The sequence below is a fragment of the Heliconius melpomene genome, chromosome 20 (genome assembly GCF_056956725.1).
Source record: "Heliconius melpomene rosina isolate 202511_hmr_F chromosome 20, ASM5695672v1, whole genome shotgun sequence".
Classification (NCBI taxonomy): Eukaryota; Metazoa; Arthropoda; class Insecta; order Lepidoptera; family Nymphalidae; genus Heliconius; species Heliconius melpomene.
Window position 1 is genome coordinate 11,865,332 of NC_140408.1, and position 18,769 is coordinate 11,884,100.

The 18,769-nt window shown below is 33.0% G+C and overlaps 1 protein-coding gene and 1 long non-coding RNA gene across 3 annotated transcripts; one reads left to right on the forward strand and one right to left on the reverse strand.

Moving 5' to 3' along the window:
- Positions 1–324: 324 nt before the first annotated feature.
- Positions 325–10,307, reverse strand: LOC146528021 (uncharacterized). 2 transcript variants are annotated; one of them, XM_085204009.1, is made up of 7 exons: positions 9,772–10,290; positions 9,174–9,627; positions 7,393–7,501; positions 3,877–4,052; positions 3,387–3,496; positions 2,980–3,135; positions 325–2,436 (listed from the first exon to the last, which is right to left on the reverse strand). In XM_085204009.1, the coding sequence occupies exons 1-7, from the start codon at positions 10,148–10,150 to the stop codon at positions 1,955–1,957; spliced, it is 1,866 nt and encodes a 621-aa protein (XP_085060135.1). In that variant the 5' UTR covers positions 10,151–10,290; the 3' UTR covers positions 325–1,954. The 2 variants fall into 2 exon arrangements, with proteins under 2 accessions (XP_085060135.1, XP_085060134.1); XM_085204008.1 differs by having other exon boundaries at positions 9,174–10,307.
- Positions 10,308–11,803: 1,496 nt separating this feature from the next.
- LOC146528022 (uncharacterized) lies at positions 11,804–16,179 on the forward strand. The gene is made up of 2 exons (XR_014879139.1): positions 11,804–12,120; positions 15,949–16,179. It is a non-coding gene; the product is annotated as an uncharacterized LOC146528022 (long non-coding RNA).
- Positions 16,180–18,769: the final 2,590 nt, after the last annotated feature.

Consider the following 18,769-nt stretch of genomic DNA (forward strand, 5'->3'; position numbering starts at 1 on the left):
ATTCCATCACGTTGCAGAGGGACAGTGTCCGTCTGATCGGTTTGATACATACTTGAAGAAATTGGGCACAAGCGACTGTTAACGCGATATTGTGGATTCGATTCGCTCTTGAGAAAATTAGTAATTCAATATTTTCATTTCTTCGATCAGGTAGAGGCAAAACGTGACGTTGATTTCTGCCACTCAACACGCAAATCTTCAGAATTCGACGAAAAGCGAGGAACGGAAGTGTTTTAACATTTGGTTCCCAGATCCCTTCTGCTCTATCGGGGACACAATGTTAAGTTAAAAAAAGATGGGGAAAAATAAGGAAAAAAAATTGTCTTTTAAAATATATAGGAATTTTTATATAAGATATTGTTTATATAGGTCACATCGCATTTTTAGAATTATAACTAAGAAAACATATTATGGTAAACTAAAAAAATAACAATATAGATAATAAGTAAGTATTATATTATGTTAACAAGTCTTTTTTTTTTATTTTATTTTTCTTTTTAAATACAAATAGAAAATTATATTTTATAAAACATATATACCCTAAAATAAATTAACTGACTTCAAAACTAAAGAAAAATAAAATACTTAATTTCTTTATAAGTCATATTATGCTACGTTTGACAATTAGTGTTAATGAAAATTTAAATAATTTTAATACACTATAATATAAAATGTAACTGCAATGGTTATGGGTTCGATGCACACTCGGGGGTATAGATTATTTTCATTTTAGTTGCTCTAGTCAAGAAAAAGCGAGGTATTGAGTTCTGCCACTTGCAATGTCTCGGAAAGTGAGGGACGGTGTGTCGTAACACTAGGTTCCCTTTCTACAATACATTGCAAATACACTGACAGCAGTAAAATATTTTTTCCTAGCTGAACGCTTTATGCTCCATAAAGCAGAATAGGAACAGACAATTTAGTGTCAAAACACAATGTTTTCTACTTTCTGTTCGATCTCGAGACACTGTGTGTTAAAAACTGCAGAATCCAACACGTACATATTCCAAATAAAGCGGAAAACAAAAATAATTAATTCCCCCAAGTTTGGATGAAGCCCATAAGCATTTAACAGTCTTTAATATACACATTCCGCGCGAAGCAGACAAGTAGAAAATGGAAATCGGTCTCCGATTTTGGTTATATTTATATATGTTAGACCTAATATATGAGTCCTGAACACAACTGCACAATAGTTTTATAGTAAAATGTTTAGTTTAGGAGTTAAGGGGGTTCGAAATCGTGAGTGGGTAATGAGGAATCTTTTCCACTATTTTATTGATTATGGTCTGTTAATACTGGATAATGAAATTTGTAAGAGTGCATGTCCACCACTCACGACTTCGAACGTCTATAACTAGTATACTAAGAACTGTACTATAAAAATATTGTGCAGTTGTGTTTAGGACCCATAGAGGTACACCTATATTAAAAAATAGCCAAAATTAAAAGACTTCAACTTATTTTACCTATTCACTTCGGGTGGAGTGCCCCATATACAATATTATAAAATTTTACTATTAAAAAAATTATATAACTAAAAGTGAGGCGGGGGAGCACGTCCCCCGCCCTCGTACGCCTGCAATGCACTAGACCATCTGCCTTCGTGCTAGGGACAAATTAAAAACAAAGTAAAGCAATAAAAATTTGAAAATTGATAAGACATACAAAATACAAGTGTATTTTGTTTCTTTTTAAATTATCGATAAGTGCCAACACTAGCGCATTCAGAGCTGCAATCAGCTCGCGCGCGAACTGTACATATATAGATATAAATCTGAAAATGCGAATATTTATTTATCGTTCGTGTTAACTCCGCTGTCTTTCTTCGGTTTCTGTATGAACCATACAAATTACCCAACATGGGAACGAACCTGTGACCCGATTCCAAACGTCTTAAGATATCTTAAGACTTTTTCGTTGAAATTGTTATATCTCGATATCTTGATATATCTTAAGATTTAGCTTTCTTACTTTTTGTATCTTCAGATATATTATTATTGCATGTTCTTTTTACATTCTGCTTTCGTATTATCGGTATAAGATTCGATTTGTTAATATTCAATTTGATAACTTTGGAACTACCTTCTACAATGTAATTTTGTGGTGGTATAATTTTAACACTTTTTACTACAACTTTATTATTAGTATCACTTATAGAAGGCTTATGAGTAATTTTCTCAACTTTTTCGTCGCCATTTTTATTTTTAATTAAAATATAATCACTAAAATTCTTATTTAGTTTGCCATCAAAATATTTTTGGGAAGTGAATTCATTCGCTATGAGCATTGACAAATCTCTTATATAGAATTCTGTTAGTAGAGTATTTGTGTTGTTGCCGGATAAATTATCTATGGAGGGATCAGCGCCATTTTTCATTAATATTTCAACAGTTTTCATAAAATCTGGAGATACTTTCGTGTGGTCGTTTGAATCTGAAAAATAAATAAATAATGAAATTCATGATTACACTAGAATTTATAAGTCTACGTGGGAATGAGAAGTTTTTAAACGTCGAAAACGCACGAGTGTTATAAGTTTGACATATCTGTGTTTCTGTATGTCTGTCTGTGGGATTGTAACTCCTATACAGATTAACTGATTTTGATTTTTTTTTGTTTGAATGTGTCTTGTTGTTAGCCATGGTTCGAGAAATTATTTTGAACTGTATTAAACAGTTATCAAAAAATTACTTTAAGAATTATGGATGTTATTATTTCATTACTTTAAATATTTTTATATATTGTATAGTATTTTTATATATTATATAGTACTTTAAAAAAAAACGTGCTAAGTGTATAATGTTATATAAGATTTTTTTCAGCTTCACCAAATTCTAGAAACTATAATATGCTGAGTGATGGAACTCCTCAATTCAAATTACAGAAGATCAAGATGGTTCTGGGTTCAATTGTTATTCGAGGGAAATATATATAATATAATTAATATCATAATAATAAAAAATACTACTTGTTTACCTCTACATTGTATACAAGCGGCCGCAGTAGCTAGATACAATGCAGTATCACCACTTGCAGGGTTTTTCATATTAATAGAGGTACGTGCGGCTTCTAGTAATAGTGATACATTTTCATACTTCGCAATTTTACTTGCTATCATTAATGGAGTATATCCTGGAAAAAAAAACAAATTAATATGGAGGAAGTGTACGTTCAAAATTTAGTTTTAGGGGATTTTTTAAAGTAAATTTTACTAATATCATAAATGTTTAAGTGTGTAAAGATACTACTGAACGGATTTAGATGAAACTTTACAGTAATATACCTTATACATCAGAGTAACACATAGGCTACATTTATGAAGATAGTAATCCTATATGCTAAATACAGTGAGAAACTAAAAAAATAAGATATCAATAACTTACCAGAATTATCATAAATACGACATAATTCATTTAATAATATTGATGAAAGTTCTTTATCAGTTTTGTTCTCCATTTGAGGGTTCCAAGTGTCACCATCCCTTAGAATTTCTCTACAATATTAAGAAAAATATATAAAAAAATATTTTTGTACTCCTCATACAGCAGGGTATCCAGAGGGAACCTGGGAACCTACGGGCGTATAGTATACTAGAGAGCGTTAATAAAACGCTAGGATATATAATTTATGAATGAAATCGGCATCTCAACATCGATCTCAGACTTGAGAGCGATTTATAAATAGGGGCCTAGTGTTAAGACACTTCCGTTTTCACTTTCCGTCGATTTTTTGGGTCCTGTGGTGTGGTGGAACTCCACGCCGCGCTGTTCTTCGTTACCAGAAGGAGGAAATGAAGATATTAAATATTTCGTTTATCCACGACGCTACGAGGCACGAGGCTAAATGAAAAAGTAATAATAATTTCTCTCTCACCTTGCATTACTGTTACAATATGAAAGAATTGCCTTCATATTTTCCGAAGACACTTCGGCAGCCAAATGTAGACTATTCTTGGATTCATCATCTAGGATTAAGGGATCTGCGCCATTTTGGAGTAAAATTGCTGTGCATTTTGGTCTATCGTGCTGCAGGGATATTTGGAGTGCTGTCTGGAAAGTATTTTTGATTTATATGAATTTCCTGCTCGATCATTTATTTTAAGATTCTCCCTATGCAATGAAAAGAAACTAAAAACACGCTTGTACATCAAATGCAACAAGTGCCTATAGAATTTGCCGTAGAATTTATTAAATCATGTCCATGAGCCTATCTAGAGATATTTTCTGGGGGGGACGGGTTCCTTATTTATTATTTTATATATACGGACGCCAAATTTAGGTCATCTGATATTGGAGTAGCTTTTAGATCTGTTACTTGATTTAATTAAATTATGTTTTTTTTAACTACAAATATATACGTTTAACGTCACTTAAACTCTAAATGACATCTCTGAGAATGTCTGCACGTATCTATTTTCTTTGTATACTATATATTTATTTTAAAACAATATAATTGTTTTGCTGAAATTGAATGACCGATATGACCGGAATGCCGATATTGATTTATTACTAAGAAAGAGTCAACGGGGAAAAACCTCTAATATCCCTGAGTGAGAATTATTTATGGATACATACTAATAAAATGAATATTAAAATGTATAATATATTATATATTTTTCTGAGGCCGTCGTGGCGCAGCAGAAATTTCGACTTCGACGAGAATTTTCGACGAGAATCCGACTACAAACAGAAATTGAAATATTTTTTTCCTAGCTCTGGTAAGTCAAAAAAGCCCGGCGTTGAGCTCCGCCACTCAACACGCAATATCTCGAAAATTCGGCGGTGAGCGGGATACCGCTCATTTGGTGCAAAAATTATGTAATTGCATTTTATTTTGGAAAACAAAGAAATGGCGTAAAAAACCAAAATCACTTTTAAATTGTGTCGTTTTAAAATGTTTGTTGTACACGAAATTTTCAAAGAATCGTTTGTGTTAAAACGGGGGTAATATAGACAACATTTATAGATTTTTAACATAATTATCTATGTTGTTTCAATGAAAATAATTTCAAATAAACATTCCCTCGACCGCGTATCGAACCTACAAGCGTTGCATTTACATTGAAACGCTGTGCCATTGCAAAACGGGGAACACCCCCGTTTTAACACTAAAACGCAGTATCAACAAAACAACAATCGATTCTATGAATATTTCGTGTATCATAACTTCGTCATCAGTATAGAGCACTTTAAAGTGTTAATAAAAAATATATCTAAAATTACGAAGAATTTGGGCCTGTTCACTGTAAAATGGCGACGGTTGTAAGTTCTATTCCCAGTCGTGGCTATTACTTATATTATTTTCTTAGCTCTAGTAACAACATTCGGCAGAAAGTGGGGAACGGAGTGTCTTAACACTAGGTTGAGGGAACATACCCTGCTGTGTGCGGGATATACCGTAAAGCTGCTTTTTTTAAAAAACAAAAAACATATCGAGATTAGATTCGTCTTATTAATGTGTAAGATATTTTGTCCGCGCAAGCAAAGTTGAGGGCGGGGACTAGTTGTGAATGATAGACTCAAAAGATAATATCGAAAATGGTGGAAAAATCCAAAGCAATTGTTGATAGATAAGCTTCCGCTAAACATTCTTATTATTTGACTTAATGCGACATAAAATACATATGTACATGTAGGTGATGTTAAACTCGCGACGGTCCTTTGTTCAGCTCCCACACGGGGAATTAAATTATTATCAATCCCTCGCTCTGATAAAAAGACATAGCACGGCGTTGAGTTCCACTACTAAACAAGCCATGTTTCAAAAGTCGACGTCACAAAGTTATCTATGCCTAACTTACTACGCAGCAAAAAAATATACAGGATGGAATTGTCAGCACCACTTTAAATGAAACCACAGTTTTAACTACTCTATAGAAGCCTAATATAATTCGGAAAAAAAATAATTCCCAAAAATGAAAAAGTTATTTTTTCAAACAAAATAAATAATAAAATTATCGTTTTAAAATAAAACGCCATTTGTAAAGTATAACATAGGTACGCACACACTTACCTGTCAAATCGGAAACGTCGCACACGTATGTGTGCGTCACACGAAATACAGGTATGGATAAAAATCGCGAAATGAAAAAAAAATCCTACGTCCAAACTGTTGAGGTACCTTGATTAATTTCTTAGGTGTGGGTTTGAAATATATTACCCTATATGCAGTTTCAATAAAAGAAGCGCTGCCTCTTCCACCCTGTATATTTTTTAAATTACTAAAAAAAAGACATCGTGTCGCCAGTTGTACGTCTCTAAAAATCTGCTGAAAATGGAAAAGGAGGGTTCTAAACACTACGTTCTCTCTGCTCACCCAGCCATAAGCGAAAGACGCGTTTATCTAAATTGAACCCATTACTTTCGCGTATAATTACATATATAATTATACTATACGTTTATATATAGACATTAGTTTGTGTAAATTCATGCATCGACACGTGGTATTTGATACTAGTAGGTAAATTCCCTTGCAAATAGTTTATTATCGCAGTAGAATTAATTAGGTACAATGAAAAAGATAAAACGTCACGAGTCACACGGGTTTCGCTGCCTGTACTTAGAGGCACTTAGACATGAACAAATCTTTTTTCAATATAGTGGATCTAAAAACAATGCCTTCAATTTCTTGTCTGTTTGACGTTTAGTCTGTCTGTATGTTCGTTTGTGCACGCTAATCTAAGAAACTGTTTAACCGACTTAAGTGCAGTTTTCACTAATGTATTTTGGTATATTACTTAAATACCTAATTGTGTAGGTCAAGTTAAGGACATAATGCAAAAGATATTCAGTACTATATCGTTATCAAAAGATAACATAGTGAAGAAAACGATGCTTATAATAAGCTCTTTAGTTTATTTTTTAATTAAAAAACACTATTTTCGTATTTTAAGTGGAGTATTTTTTTTTCTCCGTTCATAAATAATTCGGCAACTCTGTAATCCTGATTGTAATGCATACCTAATTATAAGCGAGCTTAGTCAAATGGTTATCACAATTGACAATTAAAGTCACTATTAACAGTTAAATCAGAATATACTTTTATTAAATTAGTGAATAAATTTTACATTTTTAAAAATAAATTATTATAACAAAATACATTTAAAAATATAAAAAACCACTCTTCCGAGGGCGGGACAAGGGTCCAAGCCATCGGTGGATAGGGCTCCAGAGTGAGGAACCTCCGCACAATACGCGCCGTCTCAAGTAACAGTTAACTAATTGTTATGGGATTTCCATACAAACAAATAATAATTTGTTAATATGTGATTGTTAATTGCAATTAAAAATTCCCCAAATTCTGATTCTAAGATTATTTTTTTTAAATTAATATGTTTGTTAAATAAATATACGCATTTAATCTATTAAACCAGTTTAATTTATATTTTACCTTGTTTCCTTCAGCTGGTATGTCCACCGGTACATTTCTGTTTTTCAACATAGCGCAATGCCTTTTTAGTAAATCGACATCGTCGTTCATAGCTGCTTGATGAAAAGGTCTATATATGATTTAAAAAAAACAATATATTAAATAAAGAAGCCTTGAGAATTAAGACGAGTAAACGTGGGGTTATGTATTCGATTCCCATTTGGGGGTAGGAAAAATATGTAAGGAAAAATACGAGTGGCGAAACACGCATTAGTTTGAAAATATGCGTGGCTAAAGGGGTGTATTTAACACAAGGTTCCTTCTGCCTAACGTGCTATAGTTTGTTATATCACATCTAGTTTGTTTGGCTAACTTCATGTACCGCTTGTTGCCAACTCGTAATTGAAATTAAATAATTTTTAATTGAATTTAAATAATATTTGTGTTGGATAGTCCATTTATCGAAGAAGTCTATGATGCACTTATATCATGTTAATCGTTTCGAAGTAACCCACTGTACCTACACTGCAGTCAGAGTTCACCTCCCAAACTTAGAGTGTTTAATGTGTATACAAAATAAGCAATTATTTTCATTTTACCCTGGAAATATTGGTTAAAATTGACAAGCGCGAGTCGGGCTCGTCCACTGAGTGTTCCGTACGAAAATTGGAAGTCTCGAGCTTTTTCTGAAATTCAAGCGTATCTTAGCACCAAATTTTGCCCCATTTTACACTTTGCCTATAACTAGTTGCTAAATTTTATAATTCTAGGAAATACCCTATTAATTTTGATTCTCTTTAGTGATAAAAATACGATTTTTTTTAGAAAATCAAGGAACCATAGTTCTGAGTATAAGATTCGAATTTCAACTTGATATCTCCAAACTTTCCTAAGAAAAAGGCTCTTGACAGAAAGACAGACAGACGGACAACAAAGTAATCTTATAAAAGTACCTTTTTGTCTTAAAAGGTATGGAACCTTAAAAAAAAATTAAAGTAATGAAATGAATAAATAAAAGCTCATGCTCAAGTTAATCAAATTGTAAAATATAAGAATGATGAGAATATAATTAATTTATACATATAAATAATTGTAACTGATTGCTGTCTGTTCATGGGAACGGGATGAGAAAATCTATTAATAGGGGTATTTATTAATGTAGTGTGTGTTAAACCCAAAACAATGAAATATAATAAAAAAACTGTCTGTTTGTCTGTATGTTTGCTCACATTAATCTCAGAAACGACTTAGCTGATTTCAATGCAGGCTTATTTTATGTTAGTTTCATTTAAATCAATTCATAAACAAAAAAGTTATATCAACACAAAGTTTGTTAAACAAAACTGCTACAAAGTATTAGTTTAATTCATTAAAACAAATATGTTATAACAGTTTTGTTAAAGTTTTATTTTCTTATCTAATTTCCAAAAGTAATTCAAGTAAAATTATAGATAAAGCAGATGAAGCTGTGCGGGGGTTGCTGGTACATTATAAGTTTAAAAGGGAGGAAAGGATTTATGTTACATATTTTGTGAAATGTAGATTGAGCATTTATTTATACTGTTCTTATGGTTTAAACCAGTCAAGACTAAGTATTATTTATTTATAAAGTAGATTTATAATGATACCCGAGAACATATACACTAACTGAAAAATATGAAAATATAAATACTAACCACAGCTGTTTCATGAATTAAAATGAAATATTGATAATATAACATAAAATGACTACATTCATTATTATTTTAATAATTGAATTGCGCTTTAACAATACATATAATTATATAAAAGAAAATACTTACAAATTCCCATCAGCATCTCTTTGCAAGCAAAATTTCCAATCAATGTACGCTTGATGACACAAAATTTTTTTTCTATCAGTAAAAGACAATTCTTCTAAAATTTCATTTGACGCTATGTGAAAGATATCTGGATTCCCTTTAATGGTAACTGATGTACCATCCAACATTGTCACTTTTGTATATGTATTCTGTATATCTGAATGTCTATCCACAGTGTCTACGGTAGATTTTGGATCAGTCAGTAAATCTATTATACTGCCTATAGAAAAATTTGAACCTATAGACATATTACCAAAACTTAGGTTCGACAGGTTGCTGTCTTCATCTAAACTAAGTTCAGGCAGGGTTTTCGTTTGAGGCTCCAATTTTATATCTTCTGGTTCTATCAAATTGACAGTGTCAGGATCGATTACAACTTTTTTCGTTTGAAATTCTTCTAACATTTCATCTTTGACTGGATAAAAGGAAAATTTTTTACGTTTTACTCTATTCTTGCTTACCTTAGCTTTGTCTTTTATTATTTCAGCACCATATGATAAGATAGTTTGAGCTTCACTTTCAACAGACATATATTTTTCAGTTAGTAAAGACAGAATACCTTCAATTCTTAACTGTGGGTTTATGATAGAGCACAGCGCTGTAAACAGAGTGTCGTAGTTCTTCTGACCGATTAGTTTTGTTATAGCGTCGGACGTAAGTTCAATATCCCTACCGTATGTATACGTAGCAACAGTACGACTGCTACACTTTAAAACATTTAGTTTATTTATTATAATCAAGTTAGGGTATTTCCCTTGTAAAAAATCGTTTTCGCTTGCCTTGTATATGACATCCTCCTTGTATCCGCTGTGTATAAAAGCTTTTTTGATAGGTATAACAAATTTGAAACCATCAATTTTGCTCTTTTTAATATTGCAAGGCATTTTACCTATTTTAATAACTTTCTTAGGTTGTTGCGTCGTTGCTGTTGCTGACATTTTTGTATAGTATTATTTTTCACACTTTTAACCTTTGTCCAGTGCGTTTTATTCATAAAATTTCAATATTTTGTACATAATTTAAGTAATACAATAATAATCCAATGTACTGAAATTAAAACTTCACTTCCAGGGCTTTCCCCTCACACAACCTAAAGGTACTTTATTGACACAGATTATTTATGATATTGTCCACAGGTTATAAATCGTATTTTTATATTAGTTCCAAAATAATTTGCTTGAAGCGCTCGTGTAGTAGCTTTAAAAATAAGTGAATCAAATTCACATATTTATTTCAATAAAGTAAAAATGTATTCTGTATTTAATTTAAAAGTGTTTTAGTCAAATTATTAATTATTTATTAAGATTTTATGAAGTTAATTGTTGTTGATTAAATATTTTATTAGTATTTATTTTTTTAATCTTACGTCTCAATTGATATATTTATGAAAATGATTGCTTAAAGAATTATAAGGATATAATTTTAAAAATTAAATAAAAATAATAATTAAGTTATATCAATCAATCAATCAATCATTTGATTCATTGTTTAATTTTTATTATTTCCTAATTTATAAAATATTAAACTATAATTATAGTAGAAGTAATAATATTTTAATGATTAAAAGTACGTTAAATTAACAATTACTTGTGTTGTTAGTAAAATTGTATACTTAGGAGACTTCTGTGCTACAAATGTCAACTGTCAAATATAGTACTGCAATGTGTCAATGTCGCTGTCAATGTCATTTTGACATCCCGCTCTTTTCATTTTGTTATTAAGTTACTAATTTAAGCGGGAAGACATATTTGGCCCTCATATACTTGAGGTTACACGTGTTGTAGTCGATGTGATTTGTTACTAGGTTGTTAATAGCTCATTATTAGCAAGTTATAAAGTAATTTAAATGTTTTAATTAATAAATATTGTGAATTGGTTAAAAGAGCTGCTATAATTAACACTGAGTAAATACCTATATGTGTTTTCGAATGTTGTTGGTGTTTTATATAAGTTTCTAGTTATTTAAACTTCAGTTTATAGTTATTTTGATTTTTAATAAATAAGATTGTATTTGTAACAATAGTGTTGTATAGTTTTATTTTCATATTTCACTTCTGAAACCTAATTTCAGAAGTGGGATACCTATCTAAGCCCATCAGGCCAGATCCTTATACCTTATAATTTTGTTATTTTTGTGAAAGCAAATAAAACACCAGTTTCATCATTTCTCTTTTCTTAAATTATTTATTGCCTATATAGAAATACAGTGTTAAATATGGGTGATGCTGGAAGTAAATCACAAAACAAATCACGTCGACCGGACACGACACGTGGTCGCGGTTAGCGAGTTAGGTTAAGTCATTTGAAAGCCATGTTATGGGACTCGAGCGCTCGCGCTGGTGCTTTCATGGTTCTGTTGCAGGACATTCATGCCGACGCCGTGCCGCTATGAGGTGCTTCTGCTCCCACGACAAGTGACGCGTTCCCGCGCGTCCCTGTGTACCTCTGCTGGCGATGTGCAACGCTTACCTGAGCGTCTTGGTGTGCCTCTGCACGACCTCAGCTCGCGATGCGCGACGCTTTCTTGCGCGTCTTGGTGTGCCTCTGCACGCCCTCAGCTCGCGATGCGCGACGCTTACCTGAGCGTCTTGGTGTGCCTCTGCACGATCTCAGCTCGCGATGCGCGACGCTTACCTGGGCGTCTTGGTGTGCCTCTGCACGCCCTCAGCTCGCAATGTGCGACGCATTCCTGCGCATCTTGATGTGCGTCTGCACACCCTCTGCTCGCAATGTGCGATGCGTCTGCGAGACTGCTTGTGATGCGGTCCCCGCGCGTATCTGCGCGCCACTGCTCTCGATGCGGTTCCCGCGCGTGTCTGCGCGCCTCTGATACTGATGAGCGACGCGTCCCCGCACGTGTATGCGCGCTTCTGCTTGCAATGCGCGACGCGTCTCTGTGTGTCTCCAGGTATCTGAGTGCCTCTACTGGTGAGCATTACAATGCATTTCTTTGGAGATTAGACAAACTTGAAAAAGGTACACAAAACAACATTTCTTCTCATAATTCAACCTGTCATGCTAGTTTGATAAAAACAAATTTAAATGATTAACTGTTAGATTTGATACTTTTCCCAAAGGTGCATTATCTGAATGTATGGCCTCTGATACCTCATCACCTTCTCAATGTACTTCAGGGGTTACCAAGTTAGCCCGTAATCTTTCTGATGCAATATCTTCTTTAAATATTTGAATAATACAAAACTATTTTATATCAAACTTTGACTCTGTTATCAATGATATTGAGCTATAGTATGAGGAGGTGGAGAGGGTTAGAAGTGCTAGTAACTGGAATGATTCAGAATGTTTATCACATGACTCTGGGCGCCTTAAGGGTGATGTTCATGGTTGAATGAGTGAGTGAGTGATTACTGGTGATCATAGGTGGTTGATGTTTTATGCAGGCTGATTCTGAAGAGTCCTGGTTGTGCTTAGTGCGCTAGAGGAGAGACGGGTGCCAGTTTGCCTTGAGATGATTCTTGTCAATGTATATAGGGCTTAGTGAATTGAATTGAATTCTTGATATATGGCGTTTCGAGCTTGCCAGTTGAGCACAATTCAGTTGAGCATAATACATAGTGACTAAAAAGAAAAAAAAAGAAAGAAGAGATTCATAGCTTAATAATTGGGCATTCGTTACACAATTCTTTTCGATTAGAACAATTTTATGGTTGGTGAAGGGGGTGTGAGTAACATTGGATAAGGAAACCTAGAAATGGTAGCAGTATGACTTGTAACCTTTGTTTGTTTTGAAATATTAGTTGTGTGAGGGAGAACCAATAAACTGTACCTTAGAGAGTGAGTAATACTGTTACTTTGTTGGAAGGAAATGGTTTTGTTTCCTTGGCTATTGATGAGCTCTCACTTGGAGGGTGAGTAATACTGTTACTTTGTTGGAAGGAAATGGTTTTGTTTCCTTGGCTATTGATGAGCTCTCACTTGGAGGGTGAGTAATACTGTTACTTTGTTGGCAGGAAATGGTTTTGTGCCCTTGGCTATTGATGAGTTCTCACTTGGAACTGACTTGATAGTTGTTCCGAGATCTTGCATGCCTCTTCTAGTTATTTTGGATGCTGATGTTATTGTATGTAGAAAGTGCGTGCTGTTATGTACATTTGGCTTTAAGTTGTTTTAAAAAAAAAAAAAAAGATTTAATCAATTAAAAAGAGATTTGGTAATAATTTAAAACATATTAATTAAAGTCTCAATCATAAAACAAATAGAATTGAGTCACAGTGGAGATAGAAAAATGTGTGGCTGTTAGGAGAGTTTCAGGTAGACTAACTATGTTTTATACTAATGACTTATTATATACGCTACTCTATGCATACATAGTATTGAAGTGATGCAATGCTGCAGATAAGGGTGCAAACCTTGTATATAACTTAGGATTTATTAAATTAAACAAATTAGGATTATTAATATTTTTAATTTATGTGCAATTGCAACAATTGTCTGCTATAAGATTGAAATCAGAATGAGTAGAATTTAATTTAATTGTTGGATTAATTGAACTAATAAATTTTACATAACAAGTGAATATAAAAATTGTAAATTTTATGTTAATAAAACCAAATGTAATATTTTCATGCCTAATGATAGAATGTATATGGAGACTAAATATTAATAATTAATTAATTACATCTGTAACATATGTTGTAGGTAACATTCTGAGTAAATAAATTCAGCTTCAAAGTTAAAATTCCAGTGTCAAATAAAGTTACATTGAAATCATTGTTATTACAATTAACATGCAATTTAGAAGATTTGAATGAATAAAGACCCATCAGTTATTACCTAGTGATTGACAAAAATGTAAATTTCCTAAAATAAAATTTGTTTTACAAATAGTAGGAAGTGAATTAAAAGCCATAACATACATAGACATAATTTCGGTTTCACAAATAGGATTATCGATTACATCAAGTTCATTATGATTACTACATATATAATTTTTGCTAAGACTAAGTTTACAACTATTACTTATATTACTGAGGATACAATAGTTAGACTTACCTCTATTAATAGCTATATAAATAATTAGCGGGAGGGATTATTGTAGCAAAAGATTTCTGTGTACTACTATTATGAGGTTAAGGAGTTTGAATTATTTTAAACAAATTAAAATGGGAAATTGAAACCAGAAGAATGTTTATAGTAAATAATAATTTATCGTTTATGATATAGGAGACAATTTCAGACAACTTAATTAGTGAGGAGTAAACAATGCCTAGGAATGTCTATTGAAGTGTCTGTCCTGGTCTGAAGTGTGAAGTGTGTCTGTATTGAAGTGACTGTCAGCACATTCAGCGTTTGGCTACACATTAATGTACCACTTAAGTTATTAGCTGGATTCTCTTATGTACATAATAAATAAATTTTCACATTATTCGATCGCCAGTGCCATTAAATGTGCAAACAACGGTAAATATGGGAAAATGCTTATCTTCTATATGGGGTGGGGAAAAGCTTAAAGTACATGAAATTGTCAGCTATCTTGAAGAGAGGAGTGTAGTATGTGTGTTGGAGGGTGCAATCCAAAGTGTGTATGACTGGATATGTGTTGATTGTGGGGCACTGAAAGGGTTGAATGTCGGAGGAAGCTATCTTCTCCCTTTGATTGATGATCACACACGGATAATTTGGTGGTGGTGGTGGTTATGAATATTTTATGTAAACATGTGTTGAATGTTTTCATATTTTTGTTTACACATATTGAATGTAGTCATGTTTTAGAATATGTTGATGACGTGTTGATAATGCGTTATGATGGGATTCAGTTACTATTAATACTCAAACAAAAAAAAAACCGATTTTCCCATAAAATTTCGAATATGTTTATTACTTCAACAGAAATTGAACATGTTGGTTGAATTATAAATAGAGGTCAGGTTAGGCCGAGCTTCTATAAGACTGAGGCAATTAATTATTGAGTGGTGGTAGTTAAACCACTCGAGGAGCTCTAACATAGTACAATGGCATGGGGATTAGTAACTGGAAATTTGTACTGCCTTTTTCGTTGTCAAGTTATTTTAACTGTATTGCACTAATTCTTGCTTTGTTGTCTAGCACAATTTCTTTCTAAATCATTACATGCTTACATACATACAGACCGACATTTTATTTTTCTCTTCCTCCATTAATTCTTTTTCTAATTGTTTAATTTTTGTCTGACAACCAAGGTGGGGCTTAGTGTACAATACTGGTGTAATGTGGCAGTTTGTTTATTGAGTTCAATTGGATGTGTGGTCCCTTTGGGCACATACATGGGGTTGGGTTGGGTGTTTTGACTTTGACTTTTGACTTTGACTTGTATCAGACGTTTGGTCTGATGAGGCATATGGCCTGAGAAATTTTGACGGGTGTGTGGCCCTGAAAGATTTTGTGAAGAGCATGTGGCTCTGAAGGACGTTTGGTCCTTGTGGTCAAGGTGGACATTTGGTCCTTGCTGACATTATGGCCTTGTGGACGTTTGGTCCTTGCTGACGTTTGGTCCTTGTGGCCATGTGACGTCTATGTGGACATTTGGTCCTGGCAGACAGAGGGGACGCCTTCTGACTGTTCTGTTCACAGGTTCCGGAGTTTGCTGCACCGGACTGAACATACTTGGATATGAAGATTTTACAGGGTTAAAAATGAGAGCTCTCAAAACTTTTTATTTTTATCTTTTGTCTGTATATTTTGATTGCCTATCCGCTTATGTTGTATTGTTTAGACATTTATAAACTTAAAATTTTAGATGATGAAGACAGCGAATATGGTACTACTGTAGAATTTTCATCAATACAGCCATGAAACGACGCCGATGACTTTGGGGCTAATCGGGATGCACCAGCATGTGATGAGGCAACTGGATCAGCTACGTCGGGGACGACGCAGGGTCAGAATGGCCGACTTAGGAGACTTCTGTGCTACAAATGTCAACTGTCAAATATAGTACTGCAATGTGTCAATGTCGCTGTCAATGTCATTTTGACATCCCGCTCTTTTCATTTTGTTATTAAGTTACTAATTTAAGCGGGAAGACATATTTGGCCCTCATATACTTGAGGTTACACGTGTTGTAGTCGATGTGATTTGTTACTAGGTTGTTAATAGCTCATTATTAGCAAGTTATAAAGTAATTTAAATGTTTTAATTAATAAATATTGTGAATTGGTTAAAAGAGCTGCTATAATTAACACTGAGTAAATACCTATATGTGTTTTCGAATGTTGTTGGTGTTGTATATAAGTTTCTAGTTATTTAAACTTCAGTTTATAGTTATTTTGATTTTTAATAAATAAGATTGTATTTGTAACAATAGTGTTGTATAGTTTTATTTTCATATTTCACTTCTGAAACCTTATTGTATATTAATTTAGCCTTACTTTTGAAATTTGTAGTATATATCAAAATGGTAAACTTTCGTGATTTAATAAATATTAAAATTATATAATATGCTGAATTAATGAAAATGTAGATAAATTCTCAATTCATACACATTCATACGCTCATAAAGTGTATGAGTTTGTTTTGAAACAATTCTGATTTAAAATAATTAAGCTGATGATATGCCGAACAACAAATAGTGAAAATGATCGTACTAAGTATAAACCAAAACTGGGCTTGGTTTTGTTGAATGCAAGTACCAAAAAATAAACAAATCTTCTCAAATCTGAAAATAAAAATGAATAAATTTTATTTTCAAATTTAAAAATATCAAGATATTATTTTTTAGTGCTGCCATGACCGAATCGCTTCGCGGTTATGCCCCTCTGATAAATATTTGCGGAAAAGAGAGAGAGGTACAATGTTTGGCAAACAATTTAATTGATTATTTATTATGTAAATTTAAATGCGTAGAAACCATATTTTGTGACAAGGTTACGCTTAGGCCTCTCATATGACGATAGTGTCGAATATCAATATTATGATAACTAAGTAATTTATTGTATATATGTTATTTTTAATCGACATTCAAAAACAAGAGGTTCTCAAATCGTCGGAATCTTTTTTTATTTTTTTAATATGGAATAATAAATACATTTTTTCCATATTATGGGAAAGATGGAGGAGGATAAATACATTTGTTCTGTACTTTTTATTTATTTATAAATATTTACTAGACAAGAGAAATATGTATAATTTGGTTAAATGTAATTACTTAGTCTGTATGAAATAAACTATGTGACTGTGACCAATTTGGGTGCAGAAGGCGAATTTTGGCCTTGATCTGTGCTTATCACTAGTTTTTTCTTATGAAATACATAGTATGATATATTCAAGAGGGGCATATTCTAGAACTGTTAATTGATCCGCAGAAAATTATTCCACGTTTCAAATAATTCAGGAGGCATTGCGTATTGAATGGCAGAACCCAACGCCGCGATGTGCCTCGGCACTAGAGCGAAGAAATATAAATATAAATAAATATTTCATTTCCTCGAGTGGGAAGTGAACCCGCACCAGCCGCATTTACAGTCACACTTGTGCCCCTGCGCCACGGTTAGCCTCTTGTACACTAGTAGTATGCACAGTTGTACCAGTATTTCATTTTAGGATTTTTCTTACTTTTGTAATATTCTTCCCAAGTGAACAATCTGTTGTATGCATTGTTTAAAAAACCCAACTTTAGGGCTGCCACGATTTTTTCACCGTACTGTATCTCCATAGATAAAAAACTTCGAAAGGGGAGTTCCCCCGACATAGAATTGCTACTGAAATAAATAAAATTTATTAATGACGAACTACTGTATTGTGTAGTTGGCTAGCTATTATAGTTACCTTAACCGAAATAAGATTTTAAATATAACATGGAGCTGTATTTTTTTAATTATTAGTGTACAATTATACAGTATATACAAATATCGAATGTTATTCTGTTTTTCATTTATTTCATTTAACGACATCACGAATTTTCTTCTGTAACATAAGTTGTTCATGACGGGATGTAAAAATTATATTATCAACCTCTTACCTTAATGCTTGGTATACGCACCATAATAATGTTATAGGTGGTAAGAGGGCGAATAGATGTGTATATCACTTTACAATGTATATTAATATTTATAATATAATAAAACAGTAAAAATATTCTGTCTGCACATTTAGTATTTTTGACTGAAATGGATAGAATGTTACTTAAAAACAATAATAGAATGCAAAAATATATTTTTAAAATTTCTTGTCTGTTAGTATATATGATCGTGTTTATCTCCGAAAGTACTGAACCGATTTACTTAAAACTTTCACCAATTGCTTTGTTTTAACTCAACTTAACATCTAGTTTGTTTCATCAAAAACTGTTCATTAAAAAAAGTTGTCGGCATTTGAATGAACTCAAGGCATGAGTTCACCTGCAAATATAGCGAGCAATCCATATGTATACTTATAATAAATCTATGGCGACCACGTCTCGGCAAAAGGAGTACAGGCCGCCCTCCAACCAGGTGGACTGACGACCTGAAGAAGACAGCGGGAACCCGCTGGATTCAAAGGGCGCAGGACCGGACGGAGTGGCGAGCATTGGGGGAGGCCTATGTCCAGCAGTGGACTTTAAAAGGCTGATGGATGGATGA